At 40.6% G+C, this 17552-nt stretch overlaps 1 protein-coding gene across 3 annotated transcripts; it reads left to right on the forward strand.

Annotated features, from left to right (window-relative positions):
• Positions 1 to 2610: 2610 nt before the first annotated feature.
• Positions 2611 to 16396, forward strand: keap1b (kelch-like ECH-associated protein 1b). Of its 3 annotated transcripts, XR_003694144.1 has the most exons (8): positions 2682 to 2770; positions 6340 to 7484; positions 8688 to 8933; positions 10298 to 10974; positions 12303 to 12508; positions 12720 to 12896; positions 13442 to 13821; positions 14075 to 16396. XR_003694144.1 is itself a non-coding variant. In XM_028596292.1 (7 exons), exons 2-7 carry the CDS (start codon positions 7179 to 7181, stop codon positions 13702 to 13704), a joined length of 1875 nt encoding a protein of 624 aa, XP_028452093.1. In that variant the 5' UTR covers positions 2611 to 2692; positions 6340 to 7178; the 3' UTR covers positions 13705 to 16396. The 3 variants fall into 3 exon arrangements, 2 of the variants coding, with proteins under 2 accessions (XP_028452093.1, XP_028452080.1); XM_028596292.1 differs by having other exon boundaries at positions 2611 to 2692; positions 13442 to 16396; XM_028596279.1 differs by having other exon boundaries at positions 13442 to 16396.
• Positions 16397 to 17552: the final 1156 nt, after the last annotated feature.

Below are 17552 nucleotides of genomic sequence, written 5' to 3' on the forward strand. Positions count from 1 at the left end.
TGGCCTGTCAATCAATCATCAATGTGTTTTTTTTCACATTTTAATTTTTTTAAAAACTTTCAGAAGTTACAAAGAAACGAGTTAGACAGTGTGCAGGAGTTTCTTTGCAACTTTTGACTTACTTATCCCCCTCCGACGCACCGGTCTCACGTTATAAATGTGCAAAGTATGTTTCTGTAATGAAAAACTTTCAAAAAATTAACAACAATTTCGTGGGCCCCCTGCAGTCACTCGGAGTCCCCCTAGGTGCCCCGGAGCCCCTGTTAAAGATCTCTAGTTTAAGGTATTGAATTTTTCTTATTAGGAAATGACATCCATCTTTTTATAAACATGATTTTTAGTGCAGTCTTTCCACACCTTAATTCATGAATCAGGAAGTGTGCTTTTTTTGTACTGTAATTCATGTAGTGAACTTTTTGTATTTCTGAAGACTTTTCATATCATCTGTATTGTAAATTATATCTATTTTGTTATAAGAAAAGGCCACTTTACCTTTCTTTTCATAAAAGAAATAAAATGTTTTCTTAAAGTATTCAGAAGAGTTTTTGGTTTGTTTTCACTGTGCGTATCTGTGTATATTTCTGAGGTTGTGTGAATGGAAGAACTCTTCTTGAAGAAGCACCACAGGAAGTCAGCCCCCTTGTCTCACATCTGGTAATGGCATTGGCCTAGATACAGCCTTCTTCTCCGAGCTCTGCATGTCTCAGGACAGCTCAAGCACCACACAATGCGCCTTTTATTTGAAATACTTTTTTTTTTTTATTCTGTCAACCTGTGGGTGAGATTGGCCACCACCTCACTCACTCCCGCTGTTCATGCTTATCCTGGCTAAAACAGAGATAGATAACATGCAGCTGGCTTTTGCTCCCTGCAAGCTGCACCTTCTGTAGACAGAAACAACTCAACAGGCATTCAACTTCTTCTATTTCCTCTAGCATGTGCAAACAGTGTATGTGCAGTAATCTATTTGGGGACAACTTTTCACACCTCTCACAGAAAAATTATTATGTGAAAAGGAACTCAAAGACATTTGTTTGCTTAAGTGCATATCAACGTCTAGTGGTACCAAACAAGGTATCCTGACAAATTATATAGTGGTTTCATTTTTTATTTAACCCCCAAAGACATAGTTATCTACAATAAAAGGTACCACATGGCACTGGGATACCTTTGAAATGATTTGTTTGGGTCCCGGTGTTCCTCCAGATGTTTGCTGTATCCACCAGCACTGTGCCTGCTGACAGAAGTCAACATGTCAGGGAATCTTTCCTGGCCCCCAGCTTCCTCCCGGGTGCTGAAATCATACAACAAGCTGGACAGGTAGAGGTCATAAGTCATCTGTTGTGATCGCCAAGGACAGTCCCAATCACAGACTTGTATTACAGATGTGCAGATACATGCTGTACTGCTCCCTGCTCCAGCAGAGATTTGGGAAAAATCTGAGTAGTAACGTGTGTAGTCAACTTGATGAATGGAGAACACAGATGAAAGTAAATCACAAAACGGATCCTGCAGCTTAAACAGCCTATTCATGATGTGCAGACAGGCAGCTTGACGCATGACCATTTGGTGCCCCAAGGCTAACCTCACCTGATTCCTCTTACTGGGACCACACATAGAGGGCAGAGTCATGGCTCAGCTGGGGAATTAATGGTGAATGCTGATTCAAGACTTGTCCTATCATATTAAGGATGTTTCATTAGTGTTGATGCCTCATTGTTAATTTCTGACCCAGAGGGAGCAGAGATGTGATCTAAGCATGATTTATTACAGATAATCAGCTGTGAAATCTGGCTATGGGGCTCAACAAAGCTTTATATTAGTGTACCATATAATGACTGGCAGCTCACTTCCGCATGATTAAAACTGTTTTGTGATCTTTTTGGGCCAGTAACTTGAAATGGGTCCTGCAATGACACAGTTGGCTTTTGGTGCCACCTTGTGGCTGTTTGCCAGACTAGACTAGGCCTATGCTGCAAAATCTACTACTGTATTGACCTGAATTACGTATTTTGCAAGAGGGAGGACACATTACTGGTGTGTCAGCACCTGCCTGGAGCACATTTCTCTCAAGCTGATATGATTTCTAGGAGCCATTCAAAAACATGGTGGTGGTGGTGGTGGAGGGGAGGGGGACTTGACAAGCACAGCAAGGTGAGCTACACTTACAAAGAGGGAGCAATTTGGGTTGAGGTAATTAAGGGTCGTATAGCCATGCCTCTTGATAACCATTATGTTTTTATTTAACGCCATTATATTAGCATTTTAATAATTTCCTGTTTGAATTTTTAAATTGTATTCACGCTGCCTAATACTGAATTTGATTTACTTATTTTTCTTTTAGCTTACTTGTACTAAGATTTAGGCTACTCTTACTCTCCATTACGCAATGTTGTTTCCAACTTGTCACAAAGTAGCTTCAGTGGAAACACGTAACGAGTGTATTACGCAGGTGGTAGCCTATTTGTATTCTTTGTAACAGACTTGATTGACGTCGAAGCCACAGTTTTTGGCAACCAGCCAATAATTGGCCTCGCTTTTCCTTCACTCGGAGAAGTCCTTCTCAATAAAAGCCCCCCTTCCTCGGGACGGAAATCACTTCTAGTTACTCGTCAACGGAGGCGGGTCCAGCGATTTGGAGGCGGGCTCTTATTGTGAAAGCGAGAGGAGGCCGGTACAATGCTTAGTCACGGTGAGTACAGCTTTCCCCCCACCTTCCTATGTGGCGTATAGCTCGGCAGACCGCGATGGAGGAATTGAACTAGACAACGTGAGTTTATTTTATTACAGATTTAAGCTATCAATATTGATTAATACGAAGTGTAGGCATAATCATGGCATATTTGAAAGCTCGCTGTAGCAATATATTTCGATAGCGCTTTGTTAGCATTCTTGTACTAGGCTCACAGCCGCCGTTATACCGCTGTCTATTATTAGGAGCCTGTTTTGCTGTCAGCTCTATTTCCGAAACGTTTAACTTGTCATTTGTGGTGTCTCCGGCTGTTTGTCATGAATACATTGGTTTCACTTTTCGCCATACACCAAACTGAGGATTTAATCGGCTGTTCTTCATCTGTGTTACCCTTATTTTCGGTTCATACCAGCGCTGGATTATTTTTTTTATCAAAACAAGCGCAGAAATGATCACCGTTGGACCGAAGGGGAAACGGTGCTTTGTGTGAATGCTCTTAATGTCAGAGGGATGGCGCGGAAATCTAATTCCATCTGGGTTTATGTAAGGACTGACTGGTCTTCTGGGTCATATTTTGGTACAACCAGTTCCACTGTTTGCTCGGTGAAGAGTTCAGGATGAGTCACCGAGGGAAGCTCTTTGCCAAAATGTCCATGAAAAAAGTTAAACACCCGTGATTGTGTGTAACTCTTAGGCTACTTTACGTGGAACTTTAAAGTTCGAATCACTCCAGTTATTGCGCAATCCCTGCTGAATGGCATCCAAGAGTTGCAGGCCTGAACTGTGGTTCCCAAACTAGAGTGCAGCAGGGTCTACCAGGACTCCTTGAAGGTGTTAGAGAGAATCGCCAAGGGCTGAGAAATTGTTCAATATATATTTACATATTAGCCCTACTATTATCTTTCATCTGTCAGCACTGTGAGAGAGAAAGTATGAGTTTGTAGGTTTGTATCATAGGTTTCACCGTACACACTGATGTTACCTCTAAATGTGTAGGCCTATCAAGTTTAGAGCTGTAACTCGATTAGCCGAGCTGAAACATTAGTCAATTAATCGATTAGTTGATTGACAAAAGTAATTACCTGAAAAATATATCACACATACTTATATATAGATATAAGAAAAGAGGGTTATGATGAGTGTACATGATGATGGATGGATGGATGGATGGATGGATGGATGGATAACCTGTAGATAAATTGATAATAAAAATTACCATTACTGGTTGGCTTATGAAATGTCAGAATTTACATTTAAGCCATTAAAATGTCTTTTAATATTCATCAGTTACTTTTTGAAATCCACATGAACCACTCTTCACATCGGCATGAATTGGATCTACCACACTGCACTTATTCTAATAGAAAATGTCACTTTTAAAAGCTGACCATGACTGTTACTACAGTTATTTCATTACAAGCTATTTAACATTTTAAAAGGCTATTTTTTTTTAAACTGAGTCCACCGCAGTGCTCACTCCACATAAAATGCTACATTACATCCTAAACTTTTCGGAGAACAATGAGGGCAAAACGACATCATCGATTTCTATAAACCAATTATTAGATATTCTCTGTACCTGACAGTTTAGATGACACTTGACTGTCCTGCTGTTCCAGACTTGAACTAACCAGACAGTTGCCTCATTAATGGACTCTGGCCAATGCATTGTTGCAGTTTATGGCGGTGTGCCACTCCAGAAAGAATATAGGGGAAACTCAATCAATATTTGGCGTTATTTTTGACTGGGCTTCCTGTACAATTAGAGGAAAAACTGCTATATCAATATCGAGATATAAAATGACCTAGCCTATATCATGATAGAAGATTTTGGCCTTATTGCCCAGTCCTATTTTTACATCCTATAAAACAAAAAAGCCGCTAATCTTCACATTTGAGAACATGAAACCAGCTAATTTCAAAAGACTTTCCTTGGAAAATGATTAAACAATGAATGATTTTATAATTGACTGCTTGTTTCAGCATTAATGGAGTTGTATTAAGTTACAAGTACTTGTTTCTACTTCTAATCTTCTACTTTGGGCAGTTTAAACCAAACTAGCCTGTGCGGCACTGCTAGTTTGTTCAACTTAGAATTAAAAGAGGGAACATCTGCCCTTTTTTCTAAAGAGAATCCGCCTTTAATGTCATACCTGAGAATGCTACTGTATACAGTATATTAATTGCATGAATTATTAGAGATATGCAGCAGGCACAAACGTAGACACAGGTAGCCTGTTTGTCAGTGAGTAGTTTCTGTCTGCCGGTTTATCAACCTGTTCTCCTGTGAAACTATTTCACCCAGAAACCTTGAGGGAGAAAAACACGACAGTAAGTCAGAATCGCAGTGTGTTGGACCACATGTCCTGACGTGTCACCATGCAGTATGTGGATAATATAAAACGATTTTGTTATTGCTTATTCTTAACTAATTAAAGAGCATTGGCGTGGCCTGTGCACTGTGTCCTCTTATCATAACTTCAGGTAATGATTGCTGTGTGTGCACAACTTAATGGGTACTTTGTTATACAACTCTGAACACTCACGGCAGCATTATTGCTGAGTAATACCGGACAGACAATTAGCGACTGTTGGCTGCTCTTTGTACTGTATGTCATTGTCAGGCAGTACACTTATTCTGGAAAGAAGAAGTTTGACAGAAGAAGGCATTTATTTTTGGCAGCATCCCTCTAGTTCATTTTATGGTGTGAGAGCAAGTGTTCCTCTCCTTGAACCCAAGCCCGCATATTCCTAAAAGATGTATTCATTTTTAAACCGGTCTGTATGCATAGCTATCTCCTGTTTTCTCATCCGCTGCAGTAGATTGTTTGAGATTTATTGAAGTAAAGCTCTTAATTCTGATTGAAAGATATATTTTTTGGCTAAAAGCTGTTTAAATTGTCATATGTTTGTGTTTCAAAATGTTTGCATGTGCCTGTTGTGAGTAAGAATCAGTAAGGGTGTACTTTGCTTTGTTAGCTGGTGCACAAACCGTTCCCTCTGTTTCAACCTCCAGCTGGACTGGTCACAGGACAGAGGGAAAACTCTGTCAAGCTGGCCAGCTAAATTCAAGCCTAATTTAAGTCACTCCATCGTCCTTCAAAACCGACATTACTGCCTCGCCATTCCTTACATGCTCACTTTCATTTACATTTACGTTTGTTTGCTAAAATTGGAAGACTCTTTAGTGCAACACTTAGGTTAAGATGTGTAAGTAACAAATTGCGATTAAATCTTCTCATCCCAGACCCCTCTAACCAAAGATGTAAGGAACTGTTAACTTAAAATGAGCTAAACATGACTAAAAGAAGGGCAATCATCGTAAAAAGGAGGAAGCCTTGACCCCACTGAACTGCTCCAGGAAGAAAACACCATGGGTGTGAAAGGCATGATGATAGTCTTTTTGTGTACATAAACTTACTGCTGTGTAAGTTGGTAGAGACCGACTGGTGCTACTTGTTACTTAAGACAATGTATTTGTCAGCATTTAGCAGATGAGTGCATCGATGTGTACACAGATTTTAACAGAGGCAGAATTAATTGACTGTGTTATAAATTGTGTTTATAAATTGTTTGAAAGTATGTGACTGTGACACTGTACAGTATATACATACACGCTTCCTATCTCTCTCCCTCTTTCCTTTCAGTTGTCAGTTGAGCCAAAGCTTCCTGGTAAACACAGCGGTGCAAACAAATTCCATAGACGGGACAACCTCGAGGAAGGAGTCTCCGGAGAAAGCCACCGAACACCTCACCCATTCCCAAGGGTTCCAACTTACGCTTACGACACTTTTGGCACTTGACCCTGTTTTTGTTTCTTTTTTTGTCCTTTCAGAGTTGACAAGCCTTCTCCTGCCTCATCTAGAGTATCTGAATCCGCAGTGTAGCACTCTGAAGGGAGCTTTAATTATTACCTCTTTTTCATAGATGAAGCAGTAAGTCTGACTCTTATTTTCCCTCTCTAGAGTACTCAATATGCAAGACTGAGCAGCACCTGTGGTGAATCTGGCAAGCATTTAGATTAATGTTCAATTCCTTTGACTCTTGCACTTGTTCATAAAAACATTCTGTACCTCCTTATTCTGTTTATTATTAACCCCTCCGCCAAAGCCAGAAGAATCCTGAACTCAAGACATTCTGATTATGTTGGAACTGCAACATGTAAGAGTACAACCAGCTATGACTGGCAGCTCACATAGAAGTCTCTGGTAATGCCATAACGAGCAGAATGTCTGGACTCAAGTACTGAACAGAGCAAGGAAATCCTCCATTTCCACATTAATCCGACTTAAATGTGAACTCTTCCACACAAACAAAAATTAGGCTTACCCAGGAGAGCCCGGAGCTTTCTGTTAAGCCGTGTGCCAAGTGTTGGTTCAAACTTCGTCTTTTATTTCACCCACGCCTGCGCATGGTGCGAGGATGCCCCATAACACCGCCTGCTTTTCTTGAGAAAGAGACCAGGAAGGAGGAGACAGGGTAGGAAATGACCGAGTGCATGACAGAATGCAAAGCGCTGGTGACTCCGTCCACGCGCAACGGCCACCGTGTCTTCAGCTACACGCTAGAGAGCCACACGGCGGCCGCCTTCGCCATCATGAACGAGCTGCGCCTGGAGCGTCAGCTGTGCGACGTCACGCTGCGCGTGCGCTACAAAGACCTGGAGGCGGTGGATTTTGTGGCTCACAAGGTGGTGTTGGCCTCCTCGTCCCCGGTCTTCAGGGCCATGTTCACCAACGGCCTGAAGGAGTGCGGTATGGAGTCGGTGCCCATCGAGGGGATCCATCCCAGGGTGAGTCAGATGTCATCGTTTGTCGACGGAAATCTTTGCTGTATTTGATTTGACACACCATCCCACTCGCAGATCATTAAAAAATGATTTAAGGTGAAATGTGCGAGGTGTGACATATATTTTGAGACTTCACAAAAATTATCATTAAAGGATCAGATAATTGCATTTTTATTTGTTTGACAGTGATGGCATAATATCTACTATATTGCTTTCAAGCACAAAACAATGTTTTTACAGTACTAATCAGTAGGGCTAGGTATCGTTCCAAAAATGTCGACATGGTTACCAATACCGTGACTTCAGTACCAGTTCCTAAACGATACTTTTTTCGATACCAATTTTATGAAACAAAAAGAACACATTTCGTACACAAACAGTACACATTTCGGCACAAATCTTTTTATTTATTTTTCAGCTCCTGCTACGTGAGCCCAGTCTCTGTGCGTAACGTAGAGTTTTTCCTGCCTGCCTCTAAGAAGTGTAACATTAGACAGCCAATCACCAGCATGATCAGATTTTGGTAGAAGCATGCTGCATGCTTATTGGCTCACTGACACTGATGAGATTTGGTATTGAATGAAGAGGCATTTTTCCGAAACTCAATACTTTAGGGGCAATTTAGTCAGTGCCTAAAAAGTATTGAATTCGGTACCCAGCCCTACAAAACGGGAATAAAACCAATATTCTAGCATTAACCAGTGTTTAAGTTATATATTTAAGCCTCTTGCCATGGCAAACGATTAAACCTCAGTATAATTATCAGAATAAATTAACAGTAATATGAAGTAATGTACTGTACATAGACATAATGTTTCAAATTTGAGAAATGGAAAAACTAAATCAAGTCTACATGAAAATTCTTTTTTCAAAGTGGGCCTTATGTATACTCACTAAAAACACGTACTGTAAAACATGGCTTTACTTAGGTTGACCTCTTTTACTTACTCTGGATGTTTACAAAGCTCATGTAGATACCCACATGGACACAGTATCTAACTCTTGTTCGCTTATGAGAAGCCAATCGGTCTGGAAAAATGAATAGACGCAGATATAAATTGCATCAGAGCCTTATTTTTCCTCCTTTATTTCCCATTGACTTTTTTTTCTTTCTGCCTTATTCCATCCCTCTCTCCCAACCCTATCCCTCTTCATCCCTTTTCTTTCCCCCTTTTCTACCACAACCTTTCTTTCTCCCTCCTTCAGGTTATGGACCGACTAATAGAGTTTGCCTACACAGCCAGCATCTCTGTGGGGGAGAAGTGTGTGATTCACGTGATGAACGGTGCGGTCATGTACCAGATAGACAGTGTTGTCAAGGCCTGCTGTGATTTCCTCGTCCAGCAGCTCGATCCCAGCAACGCCATCGGCATCGCCAATTTTGCCGAGCAGATCGCTTGCACAGAGCTCCACCAGAAGGCCCGTGAATATATCTACATGAACTTCAGCCAGGTAAAGCTTTAGCGGAGTTTCTAATGACACCACCTTTGTTTTGTCTGTTATCAGATTATCTTTTGGCTTTGTTTTTGGTTTTATTTGATAGTTGACAGTGTAGTTACAGAAAGGAAATGCGGGGAGAGAGCGGAGGTATGACAGGCAAGAAAGAAACCCCAGCTAGGGGAAATTGCCGTTGGTATGATATAGAATAACTAATCATAGTTATACTGCTAAAACAGTGACATGTCATAATTGCATCAGCACAGCCAATGACTGAAAAAGGAAATAGAGCTTTCTTATTATTTTTTTTATATATTTGTCATTTCTACACATGGGACTTTGTGTTAAAAAGGGTCTAGTTGTGGTGTGAGTAAATTCTGTTTCACTTGTTTCATTGGGGTTTCCGCTGGTTGACTTTTCCGCTTCAAACCACTTGCTCGTGCCTTTTGTGCAATGAATGTCAAGAATGCAAGCTATGATTCATGATGAGTAGTATCTGGGTTTACCTGTGCAGCACGACTGAAATGAAAAGACGCTCAATATTGATCTCTGATAAATTGATAAAGAAACAGGGCAGAGGCAGGTTAGGCAGCTCACTGAATCACAGATGTGTCAGTTAAATCAGTCTTTCACAAGTTGTATTTGAGCTACTGCAACTATTTTAAGCAGAAATGTCCAACATACGTTGGTTCCAGCTTCACTAATGAGGGTTTTTCTGTTGTTTTTTTTGTTGTTTTTTTGGTCTCATGTGACTGTGAACTGAATATCTTTGGGTTTTGGAGTGTTGATCTGAAGATGTCACCTTGAGCTTAGGGAAACAGTGGCATTTTTCACAAGTTTCTGATATTTTACAGAACAAATGATCTATCAATTGAGAAAATAATTGTCAGATTAAAGCTATTATGTATATTTCTGCATTAAAATGACTATACCTATGTTCTATACGCTACCAGTCAAAAGTTCGGGGTCGCTTAGAAATTTCCATTCCACTCCATTATAGACAGAATACCAGCTGCATTGTTTTTTGTTTTTTTTTAAAACCAGGGCAGCAGTTTTCAGATTACATTATGTGCTTACATAATTGCAAAAGGGTTCTCCAATGTTTTCTCAGTTAGCCTTTTAAAATGATATCAGATTAGTAAACAGAATGTGCCTTTGGAACATTGGATGAATGGTTGCTGATAATGGGCCATGTAGATATTGCATTAAAGATCAGCCACTTCTTTCTGCAACAGTCGAGAAACTTTTGCAATTACTATTGTAGTTGCAATAGACACTTGAGTATGCATTTATTTGGATTCCTTCTCTATATTTAATTGATCGGAGCGCTTGTCTTATAAAAAGTTATTAAAAGTTGGCATCCCTACTCCTGTCCCTAGGTGGCAACCCAAGAGGAGTTCTTCAACTTGTCCCACTGCCAGCTGGTCACCCTCATCAGCCGCGATGAGCTCAATGTGCGCTGTGAGTCCGAAGTCTTCCAGGCATGTGTGGCCTGGGTGCGCTACGACCGGGAGAACCGGCGACCGTATGTCCAGGCTTTACTCCAGGCTGTCCGCTGCCACTCCCTCACCCCCAACTTCCTGCAGGCCCAGCTCCAGTCTCTGGACTGGGACCCCCAGTGTAAAGACTACCTGGCCCAGATCTTCCAGGACCTCACCCTCCATAAACCCACCAAAGTAATTTCTTGCCGAACGCCCAAGGTGCCGCAGCTCATCTACACAGCAGGGGGTTATTTCCGTCAGTCTCTCAGCTACCTTGAGGCGTATAATCCCTGTACAGGAGCCTGGCTGAGGCTGGCTGACCTGCAGGTACCACGCAGTGGCCTAGCAGCCTGTGTGATCAGTGGGCTTTTCTACGCTGTTGGTGGAAGAAACAACGCGCCTGATGGCAACATGGACTCAAATGCATTGGACTGCTACAATCCTATGAACAACTGCTGGCTGCCGTGTGCACCGATGAGCGTTCCCAGGAACCGAATCGGAGTTGGTGTTATCGATGGCATGATATATGCAGTTGGTGGATCACATGGGTGCATTCATCACAATAGTGTTGAAAGGTAAGATGAATGGAGCTTTTTAATGATATTTTATTATCTTCAACAATTCCCTGAAGAGACCAAAGCCTATGCTGAATTTATTCTGCTAACAAGTATCATCAGTGTAGCCACAGCCAACAGACAACACACATTATTGCTGATAATAAAATATATGCAACACCTGCCGTATAATACAGTCATATGCTCTGGTTTGTTAACTGTATTGACAATAAGTGCCCAAGAGCAGGAATCAGGTAACGTCCTGGAACTTAATTTCTTTTGTTCCACTTCCTGTTATATATATTTTTAGTTCACACAAAGCTTCAATGAGGAAGCTTTAAACAAATTTTTTTGTTATAAAACTAAACTGTAAATTATGTCATGGCTCACCCACAGCATGTGTTCCAACTCTTGAGCTGTCATATGCACTACTTGTCCTACTAAATATAATCAAAACAAAACTGAGTTTACTACCTTCACAAATTTATAATTCACAACTGGCATTTCTGATTGTTAAGCTTCTTCTCGACAGCTGGTCTGACTAGTGAGCCAGCAACAACATACAGTACATTTTAATGAGCAATAAAATGCAGGAGGATGTGTTAAACATCCTAATGCCTTTTATTGCTCATCTATCGCCAAGTGTTGAATGTATTTGTCCTGCTGTGTTGGCATGCCTCAAACCCAGAGAGGAACCTGTGGTGCCATTGGTAACCTGGGTAGGTTAGGATAGGTTATCTTTAATCCAGTGAATTTGATTTATAATACAGTGAATTTGATATATGTATAGTCTTAATTCACAGTTGAAGATGCACCCAATACAAAATGGCAAATATTAACCAGGCACGCCACAATGACTGTGAAAAAGGAGCATTCCTAACATGGCTGAATGCACATGTAACTACTCTGCAAAAAATATGACCTATCAGTGTAGTGGAATCACAGACTACAGATGCTGAACATGGATCTGTGTAACAAAGACAGTGGGTTTAATTCCCAGTAACATCCTAGCAAACAAATTAGCCATGTTTGGGCTTAGGAGGCCAGGCAAGGGCTCTCGTACGTGTTGCTCTACTAGTGACTCCTAGATGTTGGTTGGCTGCCTGTACAGAGAGGGATGAAACTGGGGGATAGCATGAACTTCCGTTACACCCTCTCGGTTAAGTTCATTAATGGCAGGTGAAAAGAGGTAGTTGTTTCTGTCTGCAGTCCCCACTGGGCCGGCAGTGACACAGATTAGCAGTACATAGGGAATTTGATTTTCCAGAGTGGGGGAACAAATGGGGAAGTAAATCCTTTTTAAAGAATAATAACAAAACAAATCAATGTGTGTTTTTCCTGATCTGCAGGTATGATCCAGAAAGGGACCAGTGGCACCTGGTAGCCACCATGTTGACGCGGCGCATCGGTGTGGGTGTTGCGGTCATCAACCGGCTGCTTTACGCCATAGGGGGATTTGATGGGGCCAACCGGCTCAGCTCCTGTGAGTGCTACAACCCTGAGAGGGACGAGTGGAAGACCATGGCCCCTATGAACACTGTGCGCTCCGGAGCTGGTAAGGAAGCGTGCGTGCATGCGTGCGTGCATGTCTTCTAGCATATCTGTGTAAATGGCTACAGCATCAACGTAGCAGTGCAGAGATTCACTTATTTTAAACTACATGAACTCAACAGGAGTGAACTTGCTTGTGGGACTTTCTACTAGTTTGCTCATATCTAGATGAAGTAATCTAACACTTGAATAAACTAACCATTGACCATATTCAGGTGTGTGCACACTGGGGAATCAAATCTTTGTGATGGGCGGCTACGATGGCACTAACCAGCTGAACACGGTGGAGCGCTATGATGTGGAAACTGATACATGGACCTTTGCTGCCTCCATGAGGCACCGACGCAGTGCTCTGGGAGTCACTGCGTTACATGGACTCATCTATGTATTGGGTGAGTAGTATTGTAACTATTGAGAATAAAATCACCAAACTAAAATGTATAAATTACACTTGTGTTTTTTTCTTTTTTTTTCTGTCAAACTTATTTTATTTCATGAACAGTCAGGGCCACAAATCACATGGATCATTTTAGTCCACGTTTGCTTTGGCCATTGGGGTAGTGGCCAACTAACGAATGTTAGTCCAACTAACTTCATACACCTGTTCCTAATATTAATGAGAATATTCTTATCTAGGCCTTTTTTGTTTTTCAGTTTAATTTTGTGGCGATGAAGATGTGCTCATGAAACAAGATTTTTTTTCACGTCTGTTTTCAGTTTGCACTAAACTCTACAAGAAAACCTATTACAAAAGCCAAGAATGGTGACACTGACAAGACTATTTTGCAGATTTTATTAAAAAATTATGTTTGGATGTCACTTGAGTCCACATTTTTTTGGAGCTTAACAGCCAAAACGCAAAGGGAGCATTAATTCTGATCTTCTGAAGGTGGAGTTTTCCTATTTTCATGAGACAAAATGTCTGTTATAATTACAGGAGGTTACGATGGAAACACTTTCCTGGACAGTGTGGAGTGTTATGACCCTGAGAAGGATACCTGGTCGGAGGTGACACACATGACGTCAGGGCGTAGCGGTGTGGGTGTGGCCGTTACCATGGAGCCATGCCAGAAAGAACTGCCACAGTGTCACACGTCTGAGAGCGAGAGCGGTGCTGCCTCAGCCTATCAGTCCGCCAACTCCGGTTTTAGCTCTTACCACAATCAGCGGCACGGAGGGCCCTACGGCAAAGGCGCATGAGGCTCATCGCTTGACCATGTCTCACACACACGCGCGCACACACAGACGAGCGCCCCAAAACTCCACTCTGTCTTCCCAAATCAAAAGAAAGCCCCTCAAAACTGATTATAGACAGGGGTGAGCTAAAACGCCACGTGCTGCCTGACTGGTTCTAGAGATCACACTTGATGTAAAAGCAAAAAAACTAAATCTGGAACACTTTATTTTAAAAGTGCAGTATTGATAGTAATCTATAAGGTGACAAAAAACTAATTTGAGTATCTGCACTATCCAAATCAAGTATGACCCCAGATCCTACAGTCCACTTTTCTAGACCTGAAATTTGATTAATTTGTTTGGTGAATTGTGTTCCGCCTGTCTGTGTTTTCAGATCTGGGAACTGAAGTTATCAGTCAGACCATCATCTCCCAGGTTTGAGCCATGGGAGGAAAGGGCTGCATACTAAAAGGATCCATTTACTGGCTCGAAGAGTCATCAGGGGCTCTTTACACTTCAAGCAAAAGTTAAATCTGAGGGGGGGGGGGGATAATTCAAATGATCCCATTTATATAACTAAAAAAGACCCAAAAAGTAGCATTTGTTAACAAAGGCAGTAGAGTTCAAAGTGCCATTACAATGCCTGTGGGCATTACTCTCATCAGTATATTGACTTAAGGGTGCTTTGATGGAAAGGCACTGACAGTCACTGTGGTGTGTAGAAATTGGTCAAGTTAACCCAGACAGCCACAAGATGAAGCTTATACATGAGAATGGGCCTCATGCAAGAACATTTACTTTTTGTACTTGTTTTTCCTGTACGTAGTCGGGCTCAACAGATGTACATGGCTGGGATGTCCCTCCTCCCCTCTGCTATTAATTTTGCAAGGGCACTGCACTGCATCTGGGGCTTAGCACCGCCCAGGATGGTTGTGATTGGTTTAAAGAAATACAAACAAGCCAGAGCATTTTTTTTTTTCGCCTTATCCCAGAATAGATACGCGTGTAGCCAGACCATAGTTGAGCACTGGCACAGCGCTGTGGAGGTAGGTCTGGCAATGTGAGACACATGTATGTGTTCAAAGTCAGATTCAGCAAACTCTCTTAACTGCACAAACTTAAAGACGAATGAATGCCTCCTGTTCATTTGTGAGGTTTTATAACTAGCATAATCAACCCACCCAAATTGCTATATGAGGCGACTTGTTCAGCTCTTTTTGTGGGCAAGTTTCATTCACAAAATAATCACCAGGAGTAAAACAAAGAATTTCACACTGGAGTTTCATGTCCTGATGTTGGAAATCAGACGATTGCATAACAAATTTAGCAGTGTCTCTAGTTGTGTTAGTGGACCCGGTTTGATTATAGATTTAAACTCCAAAAGCAAAGTAGTCCATGCCTAAAATGAGAAGTGGCGGTCAGGGGAGCATGGCACTCATAGAGATGGACGAGAGTATATATTCCTTTTTAAACAGAAGGTGAGGTTACCCTGTTGGGTGTTCTAACAGAGGGTGTTCACCTGAAAAGTGACCTGCATAAATACCCTGAGGCATCTGTTGGAGGGTTTTTAGAGCAACTGCTGAATTGTATTGCAAGTTGTCATTTCAAAATATGGCAGTGAAATCCCAACAAAAAATATGTTGATTTCAGTAACACGCATACCTGTACTTGGCTTATATGACATGCCTGGACCACCCATGATTTTTGTTCATACTTTTAAAAATTGGTAATTTCCACACTCTCTTAAATCACTCTGTCTATTTTAAGATTTAATCTGTTCATAAGAGTGGTTCTTGCATGAGGCCCAAAGTCTCAAATTCAAGTGCTGGTTCAAGCGAAGCAGGACCTTGTAATAACTGCATTGTAACAAATGTGTTCTTTCACTAATAGCCACTAGAAGGGCAGAAAAAGGGCGATTTCTTTCGGGACAGGTATTGGCAAATGATTTGTGTTTTGCTACTTATAAGGCTGTTGGAGAGTCTCGTCCAGTATAAATGGTGTGTGGAGTGCCAAGAGAAAGAAGATATGGGTTTTGACTATGTTTAGAGGAAACAGAATACTGTAGCATTTTAAAAACTTCGATTCAAACATCTCACTGTATGTGTTTTTATAAAAACGCTAAACTTTGATTCAAACATCTCACTGTATGTGTTTTTATAAAAACGCTAATTACTGACACAATTAAGAACCTCCCCCTACAGTTGACTTTTTTGGGTTTCCACTTACACCAGACCTCAGAAACAGAAGTGACCATGTTTGTGCATTAATGTTCAGATATTGTACGCTACTGACAACTTGCTTGAAGAAGTGTATTTGTAACAGCAATTTAAGCTACAAAGGTTTTTAAGTGATGTTTTGTACATTGGTATTCTAAGAAGTCTTGTACAGAATTTCAGAGCTCACTTTTTTTATTTATTTAGGATTCTTTTGCTTTTCTTGTTCCTCTAAACTGACATCAGCTTTGTATTGAATTGGACTCTGGTGTTGTGTTTTTGAATAACTAGCATGCATTGTAACTAAGTAGAAATGCCTGTTAATGCTATTTTTGGATGTTTGTAAAAAAAATTGCTTCACTTCTAAAGGGACTTTTTTTTTCTGTCCATCAGTAGTTGGAATGGAAATTAGAATATTTAAGGTCTGCTTTGTACATTTCTTTTCCAGCAAAAAATACCCTGTACAATAATTCATTGTAAAGTAAAATATATGTTTATTGTACTGCTGTAGTCATGTAATGATTTGTTAGTTTGGATTTGTAGACCTATCTACCTATTTTAAATGAAATTTGGGTCATAGGTTTGAAATTTGGGTCATACATTTAAGTTTATGCAGGTTTTCAAAGCAGCAGTGTGGCCACCAGAGGGCACTACAGCTCTTTTATACTAAACAAATCCTTTACTTCACTATATGTTCACTATTATGTTCACTATATTACCTTATCATACATAAACAAGCTAGTGTTACCAACTTAGGTTTCACCAAGGTGTCAATAGTCAAAATTGTCCCGTGTTTTCTTTTGTATTTTAGTGAGCCTAAACCTGGGGTAAGTGTGCCATTAATCGACCACCCAGTATTGTTGCCAACACATCCCATTTCCTTGCTATACCTGGCAACTGCATGGGACCATTATTATATTCTAAAAGGAACACTTCCCTGATTATGTGGGCTTACAAGAGGATCAATACATAATCCTGTCAAACATTAAGACCACAAAAGCCCTCAACAAAGGAAAGATATTTGGCTAAAAACGGTTTAAACTGTTGTAGTAACTATGCCCTGTTAGGGGAAAACCACCTTCATTATATTTCATATGGATGCTTGGCATTAAATATTTAATGCAAGTAATTAATGTTATAAAAATATATATATACCTTAATTCAGCAGGCAACATCACATCACTCAACAATGAAAGTAAAATCCCCAAACCCCAATCTCCTATTTGTTATAAGTCTCTATGACATTGGAGGTCTTTTTTTGTGAGCGTAAACCTTACATTTGGATGAATATGCTTAAAGTAATACTCTGTCCCTTTTGTATTTGCCCAGTCAAACTTTCTTGAAATAGCCAAAAAAGACCGTTTGTTTTAATTATCATATCTAAATAAGTTACACATTTAAATGGGATTGAAATAGAATAAAATACTAAGAAAAAAGACCGAGAAGATGCTTTAACTTTTTTAAGGGGGTTTATAAAGTTTTTGAAGGACAACAGAGTGAAGGAGTTACACCGGCAACACAGCTTGGCGTAATATGATCTGTAAGAAAAGATTTGGGGATAAACAGTAGCCACTTAAAGTCTGTGTTTCTTCATTTACTGTATTTGTGTGGGAGAAAACATGCACAAAACAAACCGTATCGTTTCTTTGTCAAATTAGT

This window comes from Perca flavescens, chromosome 2 (genome assembly GCF_004354835.1).
Source record: "Perca flavescens isolate YP-PL-M2 chromosome 2, PFLA_1.0, whole genome shotgun sequence".
Classification (NCBI taxonomy): Eukaryota; Metazoa; Chordata; class Actinopteri; order Perciformes; family Percidae; genus Perca; species Perca flavescens.